This window comes from Argiope bruennichi, chromosome 2 (assembly GCF_947563725.1).
Source record: "Argiope bruennichi chromosome 2, qqArgBrue1.1, whole genome shotgun sequence".
NCBI lineage: Eukaryota > Metazoa > Arthropoda > Arachnida > Araneae > Araneidae > Argiope > Argiope bruennichi.
The window spans coordinates 841,721-860,452 of NC_079152.1; the positions used below are offsets into that span (position 1 = coordinate 841,721).

The following is an 18,732-nucleotide window of genomic DNA, read 5'->3' on the forward strand; positions in this document are numbered from 1 at the left end:
TATATTTCTGAAATTTGAAATGAAATATTCCGATGAAATTATCTGAATTGCATATACATTAATATAAAAAACACCTAAAAAAAGACAAGAAACTCTGGTTGTCGGGATTCAGATTCGAACCGAAGGCTCGCAAAATCTATGCATAATAAGTGCGAGCATGCCACCACACCGCGATTCATTAGAGCTCATAGCTTAGATGCAACTTCTATTTTGAAGGTAGGTCTCTGTTCAATATTTCATGGTATATCTATTCTAAAAGCACGCTGTATTGGAAAAAGGTAAAGTTTGCGCGAGTTACCGCCAACCCAAAATTATTGACTTTGTATAGAATTTTTTCTAATATACTTAAGATATTAAAAATGATATGAATGAAATATTCCGACGAAATGATTTGAATTTTTTATACATTAATATAAAAAATACCTAAGAAAAGACGAGAAACTCTGGGTGTCGGGAGGTTCGAACTGAAGGCGGGAAAAATGTGCGAAAAACTATTGCGAACATATTTCCACACCACACTTCGTTAGAGCGCTTGCCGGAGATGTAACTTCTATTTTTAAGGCAGGTCTCAATTTAATATTACATTTCGTGCATGAGAAAGTATTAATTGTTTCTCTTTCTATCAATTTATGGACCAAAATAAGCTAGATTTTGCTTTATATACAAATAGTTTTATTCCATTTAATTCTATTGAGCTTCTTATGTTGGAATAATGTTAGTGAAAAGTGCATTCTTGATATCCTTATGAGATATTTTTTTTTAATTTATATTATATAATATTGTATATAGTTTTGTAGTATAGTATAATATAATATAGTAATAGTAAACTGTGTGCAGATATTATTTAGCTCATAATGTTGACTAAAAATTTGATTGCTAATAGATGTTGTGGGATCAGTATCAGGTTTTCGAATAACACCTGTTAGTTTGATCTGAACACCCAATCGAAAAAAGGGGAAAAAAACACTGAAGTTGAAAATTATTTATTTGAACAATACATCATTTGCAACAACAATTCTGACAATATATAGTAAACTAAATATATGTACTTCAGTACAAAATATATCAAAAAGCTAAAGGGAAGAAAAAAAAAAATCCTAAATGTGCTCATGAACAACTTCAATAATTCAACGACAGTACAAAAATAGAAAAATTCTCAATCTCGACCTATCATTTCTATAATACAAGAACACACTTAAGTACTTTCATGCTTAACACTATACAAACAACCAGAGTAGACTTCGAGATCACTCACGTTTATTTTCAGAATTAAATTACTCCTCTATTTTGCATTTATTTTGGAAGAACTATTGTATCGACGGAGTTCTGGAAGCAGTAGTTCACTGACAATAAATGATTTTGGAATTCTCAGCAGTGATTCATTGAAACCATTCACTTGCCGCTTGAATACACAACTGGGATGTCCATTAGAAGTGGGCATGTACTTCCAAAGGAGAAATGGCAGAGATTTATGTTTTGTGCTCTTTGAATCGATTCATGTTATACCGCAAATTTACGAAATCTAAATATTTTTCCAGCCCCCCCCTTTCTTATTAAACATACTTAATATATTAAAATTTCAGAAACAGAATTATGTGTGTGTGTGCTAAGAAGAATTAGATAAATGACTGCATCAAGATTCATATCTACGAACAAAAAAGTAAAATATAATTCTTTGCACCACGTACCAACTGAAACTATATGCCTATCTCTAAAGATTTAGAAATTAACTGTTGGGCCATGCTCTCTATTTCAGATTCATAGACTATGCATTCATTTCCTCAGCAGTTCTTTCATTTGTTGGATGTCTGTTGCCACTACTTTGGAATGCAATGAAATCAGAAGTTGGTCTGGGGCATGCCCATTCCTTAGGTGGGATAGGGGAGGAACATTACTGTGAAGATAATAAAAAAATGTACAGTTTTCATTCAAAAACACATTTAAGCAGGCGGTGTATTTTTTTATTCCATTTATTTTCTCTCTCTCTTTCTCTCAGCTGCATTTTCGTGTTGTGCACTAACCATATTTTCGAACCGTGTTTATTTTCTTTAACAGATATGTCTATTTCCTAGCATTCTCTGAATAACGTTGGATTTTATACACCTATGTATTTAGATTTTGCAGCTTATTTTTTTCTTCATTTTAACATATTTTTAATTACAAACTTATTCCGGTCATCTTTCCAAATGTGCAGCTTCTTGTGCGAAAGAATGGAAGTCAAATACAAAAGATTTTTGGGCACAGGATGGTATTTAAAGAGTTAAAAAGCATTCATGTTTTATAAGGGGAAAAAAGTCGAATAACAAAAATTGGAATACATAATTAAAAATCTGAAATCAAAGCTGTGAAAAAAGTACAGTTCAAATATGTTAATTTAATTACACATCAATATCGTTTTTCTTTTAAAAGATTCAATGCAAGCTGCAGTTGTATCCTGTACATGAATGGACATGGGAAAACGAAGCGCTTCATCTCTTTGGTTTCTGAATTTGAAACTGTGCCCTTTAACTGGAATGGGTTTATGTTTACAGTTTTTATGCAATAAGTTTATAATATTTTTCAGGATTGGGATCGTGGTGGCACTTCAAATTCATTTCATGTTTCATAAGAAAATGTGTCAATCTATAAATAATATATTTTATCTATTTTTAATCAGAAAACTACTTATTTTACGTATATTAAGTTTTATACAAATAAAATAATTGGCACAAAAGGAATAATAGCAAACACCTATTAAAAAATATACTTTTTTTTATCCTTTATTCTTTTTTGGAAATTGCATTTGTGTTTCTATTAACAATATAAATGCATAAAAATTATTCAACTGTAAGATGCTGTATGAATAGTCATATACAAGACCTAATAATAATAATACATAAAAAAAAGTTTGTCTGAAACACGGTTTGAAAATTTCACGTGCATTGAAGCAATAAAACGTTAGAATTCAGTTAGAAAATTTTTCAGCTTCCATTAATAATGTAACATGATTCAAAGGGTTAAAGAGTCATTTATAGCTTAAAAAGCAATACTTTCAGCTTCTTTTAGTGAGGATCATCATAAGACTATAAAAAAATATGAAAAATTTAAAAATGACTAGTTAGATGGGCTACAGTGTATTTACAGATAGCAGAAATGATTTCATTATAAAATAAATGTATGATTTCATTAAAAATAAAATTATGTGTTAGATATAGAAAATCGGAACAAAAAAAATAATCATTCAAAATATGACTATAGAAACAAGGGCACTATTTCATTCAAATGTGAAGTCATCGATGAAAGGACTATAAATGGATTTATCTGAACATCTCACAAAATCGAAAAATTCTGTATCTAAATCCGAGATCTCTGCAAGCATTGGCACTAGAATTGGCACCATTAAAATGACATCAGTGAATAATTGTTTAATTGCTTAAAGTAATAAAGATAAGTTGAACTGGTTTTCAGTGCCTCAAATACATTCCCAAAAATAAGAATTACTTCAAATCCAAAATAAATTCAGTAATTAAAATCAATCTGCAAAATACATTCAAACCATTTAAAAGGAAAGGCAATGTTTTTTTTACAAAGCAATTAAAAATTATTTTAAAAAATCAAGAGAAAATTTTAAATTATTATTTACAGCTGAAAAGTGATATGAGTTTAATAATGTTCACCAGACAAGAAATTTTTATGATCAGTTTTAAAATAAAAATAACGCATAAAAAGCAGGTACTAAGTTCATAAGATAAGGTACAGATTCATAAAATCATGAAAACCAAAATAAGAGGAAAAATATCTGTAAAAACACAATACAATCTTTTTATAAAAAGGAGAGAAGAATCATTTTTAAATAAGAGGACATTTTGATAAAGAAAACTTTGGAATCATCATCTCTATGCCTTCTTACATAAGATTCGTTAATGCAGCTCATCCTAAAATCAGAAGTCAAGTCAACAGATATTCATCCATCAAAAAGATGATGAGCATCAAGATGCACTGTGTTCAAAATCCATACCATCATTTTAAACAAGGAATAATACTTATCAAATGATTACATACATGTTCAATAAAAATGTCAAGAAATAAATTTTCAAAATACTTTTTAAATCAAACACACTTAAGTGTACAAAAGGTATCACAAATTTAATGCAATAACTTTGACCAAGAATATAATTATAAAATCAGCAAGAACATAAAAGACAATACATAAAAAAAGAGTATAAAGAAAAACAGCAGATACTAATATAAAAGACAAAACTAATATATATATACTTTTTTTCATTCCTATGCATTTAGCATGATCACTTGGAGATTTTCATTTCATGAAAATCATTAAAATAAAAGATCAATTGTATTCATTTTAGTGCAAAATAGAAATATTTCTAGCTATCATAAATCATTTATAAAACAAATTAATAACCTCATTAGTTGAAATTGAGTACATTCTCCTCCATTTTTTTATAATATTTACATATACAACAGGAACTTTAATACTGCCCATTCTAAAATTAAAAGGCAAATAATTATCAACCAAATAGATGAATCATGTCATGCTGCAAATTAGCGATTCGCCCCCCCCCCCCAAAAAAAAAACCATAAGATTTTACATAGGATCATCCCGAAAAAATTATGTACAACAAGAATTTTAAATGCTGCACGTTCTACCATCAGAGGAGAAATCATCCATCCGAATGACGACGTGCACTCCTCACTCCTCGATGTCCACCAGCAGATCGTTGCCTTCCACCTTCATGTCCTTCGCTGCGTGCACTTTCTTGACTTTCCCGGAGACGGGGGCCTGCACGACCATCTCCATCTTCATGGCGCTCAGGATGATCATGGCGTCACCCTTGTTCACCTGTTTGCCCTCTTCGACCTTGACGTCGATGACAGTGCCCGGCATGGGTGCGCCCACGGAACCCTTTTTCGTCTTGTCTGCTTTAGGGCGCACGTGGACCTCCTGCAGGTGGAGAGATTAAATTTAATAAAATATATAATGATAACGCACGTGGCTGAGAAATCTCTCCTATTACTTACTAGCTGCGTTTCGCGACTCGTTTTTGTTCGCCCCGATTCTTGACTTGGAAAAAAAAAATTCTCCTTGTTATTTGATAGACTGAAAACTACGAATTCAATTCAATTCAATCAGTTTATTGCCAATTTTTCAAGAATCTTCAGTATTGTCACTGTGAATGATTATTATCATATTTAGCTGGATTTTTTGATGATAACTAACTTTTGTTCTATTGTAGGTAATCTGCATTTTGTTCATAAAATCTATAGCATAAAGGAGTTTTAATAAAAATTGAATTAAATTATTATGAAAACTGTATTTCTGAAGTTAAATTCAATGATCATCGATCGAGAATTTTAATTCAGTAAAAACAATGTTCGAGCAAATATTGAGAAAATCAACTATAAAAAAAATCTCCATGTTTTTTGTTGGTTTCAAACTCACTTCAAGGCAGTACCTTTCGTAAGGAATCAAAAATCAATTAAATTATTCGATTCACTAATAGTTGAAAGTTTGAAAAACATTATCATACCGTCACAGGTGTAAAAAATTTAAAAACACTTTCCTACATGAAGAATTGGGAGAAAAATCGTTTTCAAAATTTCATTTTCATGGTTATCAAACAAGTTGGTTTTAAAATCAGATCGAACCAACAGGCATGGTCACCTTAAAACTTTCTCGCATACTTTCTAACAAAGGTATGCGAAAAGTGTTGGATGTGTTATGCTATCCCACAGAATGCCTTGTATGGCACTGGCGCGCCACAGTCACAAAATATTGACCTTTGGCTCGAATTTAGCATTTTACCGAATCTACCATGAGATCTTTGGTGAGTTTTTTGGCGATTCGCCTCGATGATTCGATATTTCAGATCATCGGGGCAATTTGATATGTTAAATGACACGCCACTTCCATTTCTTGTTTGAAGTCTTTAATCGCATTGCGGCATCTAACTAACTGCCTGTGCAACTGATCTCTGCAATGCGCTTCTTTGTTTGCTCCGTTTTTGCCACCCGAGCTATGTATTTTCCCCGTTATCGAACACCTGACAAATGTAGACGAGATTTGCAATGAAACTTCCGCAGTTTCAGGAAAAGCCATTAAGAATACGCACCTCCTTCACAGACTTATCCCGGATAAACACGGATCGCAGTTGGCCGTTCAGCTCGAAGAACACTTCTCTTTCGCCGGCGCTGTTCTTTTCCTCGGACACCGCAAGGGTCTTGATGTGCAAAGTTTTGCCCTTTTCGATATTCACCTGAAGGAAGGAGAAACACATGAGAGAGAGATAGCAAACAAAAAGGAAGTCGAGCCTCTTGTCTTTCCTCACACATTCATTTTAAAAATAGAGCAATAACTACAAGCACACGCGTGCTATAACTAAAAATATGAATAGTTAAAACAGATTTTAAAATGGATTAAAACTAGAGAATTAAACTGGTATCACTGAAAAGCTCATTTTATAATTTGTAAGAAATGGCTGTAAAAAAATAAAGACGTAAAAAATGGTTCTTGTAGGGCAAATGTCCGAAGTTATTAGGTTAACTACGCTATAAAAAAGGTGATTTTTTGCAAAAATATGAAATTCTTTTTAATTTATTAGTCTCAATGTATGAACAGTTCAGAAACTGTTTGAATTTTGTTTTTCAGTCCATTTTGGGGGAAGTTACACTGATTTTTACATTTCCGTTCCTATACGTTTTAATGTTTTTATTAAAAGGATCCCAATATTAAAAAGAGAGATTAAATTCGATTCATTCTTAATTACAATTTTGAAAAAAATAAAGAAAAGAAGATGAAAAAGAAAATTGCTTTATTATGTTGACACTTATTCGAGAAATCTTAGATGCTTATGCGTCCAATTTCGAAGTTCTAGGTCGAAAGGTTCATTCTGTACCTATTTTGAATTATTTTTTACATCATGAATGGCGCAACAGTCTGGAAACAATACCATGTTAAAAGGTTGATTATTTGAATGAATGAGGAATTTAAACCCAATCATCAAACTTATTTATTAAAATATGCCAGTAAGAGATGAGGAATAGAAAGGATCTTAATTCACCATACGCTGACTCTGGTACCTGCCAGAGGAGAAATGAAAATCCATGATGTTGGATATTTGAAGATTTAATTTCTGTAAAAGATAGCCAGATTTCTTCAGTTTTTCTTTTTTAAATGTTTGTGCTTATTCTAAATGGCCTCAAATTGCAAATTACAATAATTAAAAGATCATATTTTTTGTTCTGCAACGTTTCACACAATCTACATATATTTCAGACTTTACAATTAAATTGGGTTATATCAAAATTTTTTTTTAACTAGTTGCCTTTGGCAACTCCCTGATTCGGAGAGTATTGGTTGTATTCAATTTGAATTAAATCTGTTATGCATAGTTGATATTCACGAATTCCCAACGAAATATTTTTCACCAAACATCAAATGCGATAGACATTAAAGCCGTATTATTTAACAGCTGTACAATTACACAGTTTACTGTGTACATGAGCCTTCTTACGGCAGTGATGTGTCACGGCATCGTAATGCCTTTAAGACTTCAATGCCCCAGTAATTAACCTATTGTTCATTTCCAATTGCAGTAAGGAAATTTTATTTTCTCATTCTTCAAGTAAGCTGTACAGAAAATTAGTTGACTCTTTCTTCCTTAACTTTTAACAATGAAATCTATCTATTATTGACACTTACGTAAATATTTTAAAAATAATCGTCATAATTTACATAAAGGTCCAATGGAATTAAACAGGCACCTTTAAAAAATTGTTACATTTTACTTTGTACCTCACCTTATTTGTACAGTACATCACCTTATTTCTACAGTATTGTACCTTTGTACAGAATTTAATAATGGAGGTATAATGTCCTGTTCTGCAAAGTGATGATATACACAACTACTTATTTTATAAGTATATATTAGCTAGAGTTATTGTAGCAAAAAAGTCTGGTTGCATTGTGTTTCACCAATAAAATAATAAACAAAAACAAACAAAAATTTGTTTGTCTGTTGGCGCTCTGCAGGGCAGATCGTTGACATTACACAAATTGGAAAGTGAGAATATGCACTTTGGAACAATTTTTTAAAAACTAGAAAACAAAACGCAATATTTTGGTGAGTGTTTTTTTTTTTTTTTTTTAATAATATAATGTTTCCGGAAGGTAAAGTGTAAATATAAAGATGAGTTTTACACCTTTTTAATAGTTTAAAAAATCTATATTTTCAACGATATCAGTTAATTCTTGTTTAATTCTTTTCCCCTTAAGCTTAATAAACTATTGAAAGCATCTGTTCATATAATGTTTAGAGTAGTTTCAATATTATGACGGAATTCATATCAAAGCTTTAGATTACGTGATGATATTTCTTAACTTATATCTCAGTTCATTTCCAATTTTAAATTAGCCTATATTACTTTATTCGAAAATGTTCTATCATTTCCTAATCCAAAGTCCTTTTTTTTTTTTTTTAATTTAATTATCACTAGCAGGCACTCCAAAAATAATTGATAAATAATGCACATCTCACGTTCCGAGTGAAAGGATAAAAATACCTAAAAGAATCTTCTATGCATTCCCTTTATCCTAAGATTCCCATTCATAAATCGATATGTTTAAAAAATATACCTAAAAGAAATTCTTAGTAAAATTACTAAGGAAAGGCTTCTTTTACTTTGCAATTATGCGGCGATGTCAACTGAGGCGTATCATTGCTTCTTTCCTTGTGTAAACCAATATCTCCAGAGGAAAAATAAAAAGATGTTTATTCTGTTGTTGTGACTTATGGCACTTTACACACCCGCCGACAGTTATCTGCCTGCGATTTAAGCTGAATGAGCTTCTCTTGTTTTTTTCAGTAGCGCTAACTAAGGCCAAGAGTATGACTTAGCTACTTCACGCGTCACATTCGCTTTCACAACTCCTTTCCACAGGACGGCATATCCACACACCTCAAGATAAAACACAGAAGAAGAACAACCATGCCTGGACCGGGACGCCCAGATCACGCGGAAGACCCGCTACCCCTATGCCAGGACGCCGGCTAGATGTTTATTCTAAAAAAATGTATTTTTTTTTTTCGGCCACATATCTGTAAAAATTATGTTACAAATACATAATTTAACTTTTGAATCAGAATGATCTTGAGTTTCAGAGACCATAAACGAAGAAGTGCAAAAACGTTCCAAACGTCGTGGTAGAATGATAGCAAGACTTCATATTACAATAAAGTTTGGCTTCTACTCCGCATTTGTAAATCAAACAAATATTTCAATACAACAACAACAAAATAAAAAAGCAAAATCGCTCTACAGCCCATTATCCAGCACCTACCTCAAATTCTTCAGCCACTTTGGGTCCGACGAGAAAAATCCTGGTGTTGAGGCAGTCGACGGGGCCGTACGTGTTCCGGAACTGTAAGAAGTCATCGCACACTTTGGGATACATGGCGGCGCTCATGACGTCCTGGTCGTCGACGGCCATTCCGTGCTTGTCTTCCAAATCAGCTTTCAGTTTGTCGAAGTCCAGGGCAGGCAGACTGGCCCCGGGACGCCCTTCGATTCTGACCATGTCTTTCAGAATCTGCAAACAAATCACTCGGGGAATCAATACTAATATTTTCTGATATGTAAAACACGATTTTTTCCAATCAGGTGTGCCTCAATGAGGATATCTCTATATAAGAATCGTCTGAAACGTACGATAACGATCTTTTAGCGTGTGCAAATAATGAATGTATCCTTGATTAACACCTAGTTTTTACTTCCTCGTATATGAAGCATAAAGGTCCCTCTTTTAATAGGATAGTCAAACTAGTTTCATATTCCAGCACATTAACCAGCAAAAATATATTAAAGTAAAATAAACCATGTTCAAGATTTATTTTGCTTTAATATATTTATTTTATTAACTTCATGAGTATTTAATTGTTTTCATTTATCTATTGCAGCTCAAAACTGAATTCATATAAGCACACAATAATATTGAAAGAAATGCTCGATTTTGCAAATATAATGAATCTCATCAATGACCCTTCACAAAATGTTAATATTATCATAAAAATTTTTATAATGCAGGGAATTGTTCACGAACTTCTTTTTCGGCAACTAGGAAATGAAAGCTTATTTTTAATCGACCTACTAGCCACTTCCTCTGTGCTTCGCGACTCTAGACGGATGTCGAATTGGAAATCCGTCATTGCTGATGGCCGCTTCAGAGTAGTTCTATTCCAGTATTTCGAGATTAAATTTCAATGTTTTAAATAGAAGAAATAGAGAATATGTGAAGCCCAATTTCAACAACTTTCAGCCAAAAAAATTTCTTTACACAATCAATATGCTTTACTGTCTATCCACGACAAGAACACTGCTAGACAATCGTCTATGTTTACGGCGGGCGTTATAGAAACAGGTTACTGTAGGAAGAGTTCATTTCGCAGAGGTAGAAATGAATTCAAGTTTCTTACGTTGCCACGTTTAGCGCCAAATTGGCGATATTTGGTATTATTGCATTTAATTCTTGAAAACAAATTTTAAAAATAATTCACTAAGCTGAAAATCCTTTGCATACTCGGAATATTGAAAATATCTGTTATTCCTGTCATATGTATACAAAGAACAAAACAAATCGAATAGAAAAACTGAATAATTATTTGTATGTCTAACGATTGCACAAGAAGATAAAAGATAATTAAGAAGTCAAATCATGCATGAAAAAACATTCATCGTCTTCATTTCATTTGTTTTAAATTTATATAAGTTATTATCAATTTCTCCGCAGCAAACGCGAGGTAATCTAATTTAACATAAAAACTATAACATAATTAATCGTAATTATTTCATAATTTTTATAAAAGGTTGCTTTTATTCTGTTATAAAGTGAAATGTTCATTGTTAAATATGCTTGAATCCTTTCCAAATTTATATTTATTTATTTTTCTGATGTATCTGGGGGCACGGCAGTGCCCCCGCCAAGTCGAGCAAAAACAAGCGGCACGGCCGTACTATCCTTTTCTCGAAGCAGTTCAGGCCATTTTCAACCCCCTATAACTTCGTTGTGGATAAAACTAGAAGCTTGAATTTTCGGTAACCAAGCAGGCATTATATAAACATGGTATATTTCAAATTTCATTAAATTTGAACCAGTAGTTTAAAAATTATAACTAGTCAAATTTTGTGAATTTTGTCACTGACTGACTGACTGACAGATCATCAAAACTCTAAGGCACTTCTAGCAGACATAGAAGCTTCAAATTTAGAATACAATTAGTGTTTAGTGTATAAATCAAGGAAAAACTAAAATATCCATGTAATAATGGACGGATCGATAAATTTTTCGAAGTTTCGAGCATTATCCATTTTGTCGGCAAATTCGTCGCCAAGTCGCCAAATGGTCGCCAAGCTCTCGTATCACTGGATCGGCATCCGGCAGCATCCAATACAGATTACTGTAAAACGGTCTTTCATATGATGACACTATTCTCGCTGGGAAAAATTAATTAAATCTCAAAATTACAGGTTTCTAACAATATCTAATTTGAAATAATTCAATTTGAAGCTGTGGAAGCTGCAAACGCAATGGGTGACTTTCAGAAAATCAATCTGGAGAAGAAAGCAAACTGATCTTCAAAGTATGATCGCAAAACTTAATGTCGATCAAAAAAGAGTCTTCGACATGATCACAAATAAAATGGACACAACCGATAATAACGCTGACTTTTGACGTTGTTTTGTGAGTGGAACTGGTGGCACTGGAAAGAGCGTTTTAATAAAAACTCTGAAAATTTGGGTTAAGACTTATTTAAACAAAAAAAGTGGCAGTTAGTGCTCCCACAGGAATAGCTGACTATACATAGAATAGATTGACTATACATAGACTATTGCAACTGCCTGTAGAACACAAGCAAATACCGAAGTACAAACAACTTTCTGATGAAGTGCTCCTTCTGAGATCAGATTTGAAAGAAGTAGTGTTGTTTATAATAGACGAAGTGTCGATGATATCCAATGTTTAACATATATTTACTTACGCTTATCTGAAATATTCGACACAAGAGACGATCAGAATGGGTAGTTTGGAAAAAAATATCTTGTAGTTTTCGGAGATCTCTTACAGCTTCCGCCGGTAAGAGAAAAGTCACCTTTTGAAAAACTATCAACTGCTGAAACTAACAAGTTATTAGGTTCCCTCACTATACCGAATCTGTGGATTGAACTGTTCATATACGATGAACTTACTATTAACATGCGACAGCTCAATGATTCTAACTTTGTTGAAATGCTAAATAGAATAAGATTAGGTGTAACTACAGAAAAAGACCGCGACTTACTCTTGACTAGATTAACAACTCTCAAATCCAATTCAAATGAAAACAGATTAATTGAAATAATTGAACACCTCTCGAAATTTCCTGATGATACCGTTTGCTTATTACCTACAAAAAACATGTGTCAACAATTAAATACTGCAATGCTTAAATCTCTTCCACATCCCGAAATAAAACTTGCAGCTGTAGATAGCATAGATTGCCCCAGATACCTAACAAAAAGAGCTTGTGAATGCATAAAAAAATATGAAGACGATGCTTCTATGACTGCAGGCCTCGAAGAGAACATAATTATAAAAATAGGAGCAAAAGTCATGTTAAGGCGAAATATTGACGTGAGTCTTGGTTTAGTTAATGGTTCTATCGGTATAGTGCAAAGAGTAAAGGTTGATCCGGAAAATACAAAAATAATTAAGAAAATATACATCACATTTAATAAAGAACATGTTTACGAGCTTAGTCAGGTCAAAACTAAATTTGAAATTATTAATAGAGCTTATGTTCATCGCGAACAGTTTCCCATATGTATAGCCTATGCTATAACCATACACAAAAGTCAAGGCCTAAGTCTAAATAATGCACTGATGGATATAGGTTCTGCAGTATTCACATCCGGTCAAGCTTATGTGGCACTTTCGAGAGTTACAAGTTTGGATGGCTTACATCTAATTAATGTCGACTTTGGAAGCATTAAAGCGCAGGAATCCTCAATTTGTGAATACAACAGACTAAGAAGCATTTACCGTCCAGACTTGTCAAAAATTGTGACATCAAAGCTTACGAGAAAAACCCATAGAGACAGGGAGTGGGCTTTAAGAAAAAATGTAGCTGAAGCTCAAGAAGTAGTACCGGAGAAGAAAAAGAGGAAGACTACATACAAAAAGAAATGAGATACCATCAAAAACATAACTTGTAAAAAAAACCAAGTCTCGCAGCTCATTTCTTCTATCGTAAAAAGTTGTGAGATCCATGTAATACCAAGTCGGTCAATTTATTCAGTCCCTACTTAAGGGTCCTTCTGTCTTAAGTTATTACGTAATTAGCTAACTTAACAACATCGTATAGTAACCATATCAATATTAAAAATCTTTTATGGTTAAAATAAATAGATTGACTTGGCAATCGCATAGATTGACTTGGCTTCTCGGTGAACTTCGGGATGAGACACCATCGCATGAAATCACAATGTATCTATACATTAAATTAGATTACATTAACATATTATATTAAATTAGATTGTTTGGTGCGATTGCCAAGTCAATCTATTTATTTTAACCATAAAAGATTTTTAATATTGATATGGTTACTATACGATGTTGTTAAGTTAGCTAATTATGTAATAACTTAAGACAGAAGGACCCTTAAGTAGGGACTGAATAAATTGACCGACTTGGTATTACATGGATCTCACAACTTTTTACGATAGAAGAAATGAGCTGCGAGACTTGGTTTTTTTTACAAGTTATGTTTTTGATGGTATATACTATTTCCCGAAACACAAAACTAATGATTACCATACTATCAATTTTCAGATTTTTAAAAATCAAACTTTGATTTGTAACTTATTTTCAATATGCACAAGCTTTTTACAACATAATTAATTTCGCAAAGTTTATATGCAAAAGTATTCTGAATTTGAAGATAATTCAAGTGTTCATTCATGCACGTGCCAGATGTCCGAGACTTAAAGGAACCCAACTAAATAAGCCTAACATCGCTTTACATTTTTCTACGAAAAACGCGGTAAAAGTTTGTTTTTGTATTCCAGATTATCATTTATTCATTCCCACCTGCTTGAAAAAGAAATACAATTATTTCAAAGAAAAATTTTCTCACGAACTGTCAATTCAAATAATAGAGTGATAAATGAGCCTTTCCTTTCAATGTATATCAGTAGTCAGGAGCTCGAAGCAATAAAGGATCCAAATTCCTGCATGCATTTTATCATTCCGGGGTTGAAAATTCTTCACATTTCTATTCGAAGCCCATCAACGCCGTTTGAGAATACTTATCAGCTACCGTTTTATTATCAGAATCAGTGCACCTGAGTAGAAAGGAATCTCGTTAAATACTTTAATCCTTCTAACTCACATTAATGTGCATACAATTTTAGATTCTTGGAATCATAGTTTAGAAGGAAAGCTATTGAAACAACAGGGAAGCGAGAAAACAAGCCTGAATAAATGACTATTTTTCTTCATTTTATTTTTTAAAAAGTAATGCGCTACCTATAATATAATATTTTTTCATACTATTATATAGTTGAATAATATTTCGCAATAAAAATTTAATAGAATTACTTCTTAACAATTGCTCATTCAATTCCAGAAAAGAAATTGAATCGTTTTAATCTCTAAATATTTTCATATAGCATAATAAAATCACTATTTTTAATTTCAAAGTAATTATTTTTTCTTTTAAAACTATAAATACAATTTCTCATAATTATTATTTAACACTAAGAGCAAAAGGTTAAAACAACGGTTTTCTTTCTCTCAATTTAAGAGACAAAAAAAAAATATTAAATAATGTAATTCAGTTAATATTAACCAAAGAAAAGATTAATAAAATATAAAAGAAGTAAGCTAAGCGAATATAAAGATACGTACAACTGCGACTAAAACGAGAAGACGAATGAGAAATAGGTTTTCTTTTATCGCTTCACATTTACGCCAAGAAAAAGAATACCCCCCAAACTTCTGTCCGATTCCACCCATTCAAAATGGATCGTCCCTACCGAAACCTGTTTCTATAACGCCCGCCGTAAACATAGATGATTGTCTAGCAGTGTTCTTGTCGTGGACAGACAGTACCAGCAGCTCCATTCATGTACATTTCTTTAGTATAGATGTAATAAAAAAGCGTACTTCAAAGTTCACATATACTTCAAAGTAGTAGAGTTTTTATATTCAATCCATAAAAGGGGTTTTTTTTGTTTTTTTTTTCCCTTCCTGACGGAACAGAGGATGGAAATAGGAAAATTGTGCCTAGGTTTATAATAATAAGAACCAAAAAGATGTTAGTTAAAATAATACATAAAAGAGACTAGGCAGCACCCCAAAGGTTAAAAGGATCAGCCAGTCACCCAACACCCGTCCTGCTCCACTTCCCCCCACTTGGTGGGTGTTCTTAAATCCGAACCGTCAGTGACACACCATAGAGCCGATAATGGCGCGTGTGTCGAGGACGGATAGGTCTTTCTTATTAATAACATCCAGTCGCAATAGATGTTGTGCCGACTTAGATGACCAGACGCCCCTCCAGTTTAGTGTTATACTGGAGAAAATAACTTTTTGGGCGCCTGTCTGCACTTTCACCGTCTGTTCTAATGGTTTAATATCATACTTCAAACATTTGGCGGTGTGAGCGGAGTCCAGCTTCACTCCGTCCCCTACTATTTGAGCGTCGAGGACGAGTGCAGTGCTGTTCTTATTTGCCACTAAGTCGGGCTTAAGGGTACCAGCAGGCAGAGGATAGATGGGTTCCTCTGTGACCTGGAACCCCTTCTGTAGAAGGGAGCAGCTGATATAGGTACAGATAGCATTATGCCGCTTTATTCGCAGGCCATATGTTCTAAAACACTGCTGGACCACATGAGCGGGTGTTTCCAGGGCGGCGCACCCGGCCCGACAGTTCCTTGGTTTATTAGAGCGCCCCCTAGCCGTCCTTGTCCGAGTGGGGACAGCATTAATGCGGGCCTTTATCATGTTAATGTAATCTCTCCCGCAGACAAGGAATGTCCCATTTGAAACCCAAGTGTGCTGTCCAGCGGTCTTACCTGATGCTCTCAGTGCATTGCCATCTACTGAGGCATAGAGCCGCTCAGACCACATCTGCCGCTGTTTAATCTTGATATCTAAAAGTTTTCTGTCCAGGAGTAGACTTTGTTCGACCTTAGACCGCTGCCGTGCAATAAAGTCATGAGATACCTGACCTGCAGGATCCGTCGAAGGTTTAAAAGCGTTAAAATGGGGAACATCAACACCCCTAAAAGCTAAAAACAGATTAAAATAATTCAAGCGGTCAAGGCGTAGTCTAATTCCGGACCAGCGTAGACAAGGCACACCCAGGCCCGCAACATCAGCATAAAAAAACGGGACGGGGGTGTCCACCGGGAGACCCTAATTATTTACTAACCTAAACCTTAATTAAATACTACCGTAAAGGAACCGGCTAAAAAATAATAAATTTAGTGTCAGCATTTGACGGATAAATGTAATAATTTCTTTGAATCTCTCTCTCGAATCTGACTACATTTAACTAGCCATGCGAGAAACATGGAGATTTTAGGTTCAGATTCAGGATAACATTTTTACTTTCTCATATACATAGAGAGAGGATTGTAGTCGTCAAAAGATTCGAATTCGAAATTTAGACCCACCTGAGCATGTAAAAACACATTTTCAGAAAATGTCTGCCAATCTGCGACAAAGGTAACTCAAAGAACTATTTGAACTAGATAGATGAAATTTGGTATACGGTGTTTACACAAGGATTTCAGTCCCATGTTGAGCAAAATCCGTTCAAAGGAAATTGGTCAGTTCTCGGCTGTCGGAATATATCTTAAAACGATAGCTATGAAATGGAGAAAACTATATAGATAAAATTCGGTACACAGTTTTAATATCTTTAATGTAGATAGATACCTGTCAAAATGTGACAAGATGTTGACTTTTCAGAAACATGTCAATACAATAACTTAAAAACACGACATAAATATATCGGATATTGTTAGGGGAGGCTCGGTTTTTGGTGGTCCCGGGCCAAACAGTAGAAGTGGACTTTGGCTTTGTTAGGAAAAAAGATCTTTAATACGCCTTCGGTTGGGCGGAAAGGAAGTCTAGCCGCGTCATATGACGTCGGGGCTGCGGAACCGCACAAGAGCAATTGACCACAAAACCTGATTTCAGTGTTGATTTTAAGAACAAGAGGAGAGGAGATTTTTTTAGGGCTGGTACTGACTCACGTGGGCAAAATATGGGTTTTATATCAAAAACTGGAAACTCGACTTTTTTTTTTTTTTTTCTGTATCCTAGGCCGAAATGGAGTGGTGAAATTCTGGCTCCTGAGATATAACACCTATAAGTTGTCCTCGGTTGGACACTTAGGAAACCTAGCAGCGTCGTATGACGTCGAGATTGAGGATTTCCATAATAAGTAACCCTTACTCCCCTTAACAAGTAACGGGGGCTCCACAGATGGTCTCCCCTTAACTAGTAAGGGAGGCTTCACAGGGGTCGAATGGCTCCAAAGAGAAACACATCGTCTTTTCAAGTTAAATGTAACAACATGCATGACTGGATATATATATTTCTTACAAAACTATAAAGTTGCTTCTCAGTATGGTTAATTGAATTACTGAAAAGACCGTTTTACGATCAGCTCTGTTGAATGCTGATCGGATGCCGCGTCAGTGATCTTAGTACTTGGCGACCAAATAGATATTATTGGAAACTTCGAGAATTTTAGCGATCCACTCAATAGGAACCAAGATACTCCTGATTGGTCCCGAACCTTCTCGGCCTGCCTGCCGGGAACTATAAAAGAACAGCAGTCTCAAGCTGCAATGAATCGGAATCGGAGTTGAAATTGTAGTCAGTTGGAGTCGTGAAACGAGTCGGCGGAAGGATAACGAAGCAACGGCGGAATAGTCCAACGAAGAATCAGCTTGTTGTGGAGCCCAAGCTATTGTTGAATTGAATTGTCTGCCGAATCCGGGTGTCTATTGTGGAAGCAGCAACGAGTCCTGTGATGAGTAGTCAGTCGTGTAGCAGTGTGTCGGTAGCTGGATACAGCTAAAGCGAGAAGACAATGGAGAACTGCAGCCGTTTGGAGAAACCGTAGAGTGAAGCTATGAAGATTCCCTCTCCTGCTGAATTCTGTCTGGCCGCTTTGTGTGCTGTGGCTGTTATTACTACCGTTTATGACTTGTAAGCTACTGTTTGTTGTAGTGTGCTGCTGTGTGTTGCCTGCCTTCGTCTTGGCTGTATATATTTGTCGTCTCTGTGTATTCGCCGTCCTTGTGTTAGTGTCGTCGTGTCTAATCGACATCATTTGTCACTAAAGAACTGTTTATTTCTGCATCGACCATCAAATCTTAAAAGAATCCCAAAGGAGGAAATAAAATCCGTAACAACCCTCTATTTCCCATACCGGAAGTGCTGAATCGGGGAGAGGGTTCCGGTAATGGCTACCTCAGCCCCGAAGCATTTCCAGGGCGAACTGAGGCGGAAAAAAGGTGATAGACTATCTGTGTGGGCAAGAAATTCAAGGAAGGAGCTGGTTTTTGTTTTTAAATCGCTCTCCAGTGATTTAAATACGAAAAAGAGATGCATCTGCCCAATACCTTTATTCGCATTTAGTCATTTTGTATTTTTAGTGGCGTTCTGTGAGGAAGTCTCAC

General features: G+C 34.4%; 1 protein-coding gene across 3 annotated transcripts in view; it reads right to left on the reverse strand.

Annotated features, from left to right (window-relative positions):
* Positions 1–967: 967 nt before the first annotated feature.
* Positions 968–18,732, reverse strand: part of LOC129957117 (pyruvate carboxylase, mitochondrial-like) — a 108,014-nt gene continuing 90,249 nt past the window's right edge. For all 3 annotated transcript variants that reach the window (XM_056069292.1, XM_056069276.1, XM_056069283.1), the window contains exons 19-21: positions 9,338–9,586; positions 6,111–6,254; positions 968–4,942 (exon numbers count right to left, since the gene is read on the reverse strand). In XM_056069292.1, the coding sequence (XP_055925267.1) occupies positions 4,691–4,942; positions 6,111–6,254; positions 9,338–9,586 (645 nt within the window). In that variant the 3' untranslated portion in view covers positions 968–4,690. The remainder of the gene's footprint in view (positions 4,943–6,110; positions 6,255–9,337; positions 9,587–18,732) is intronic.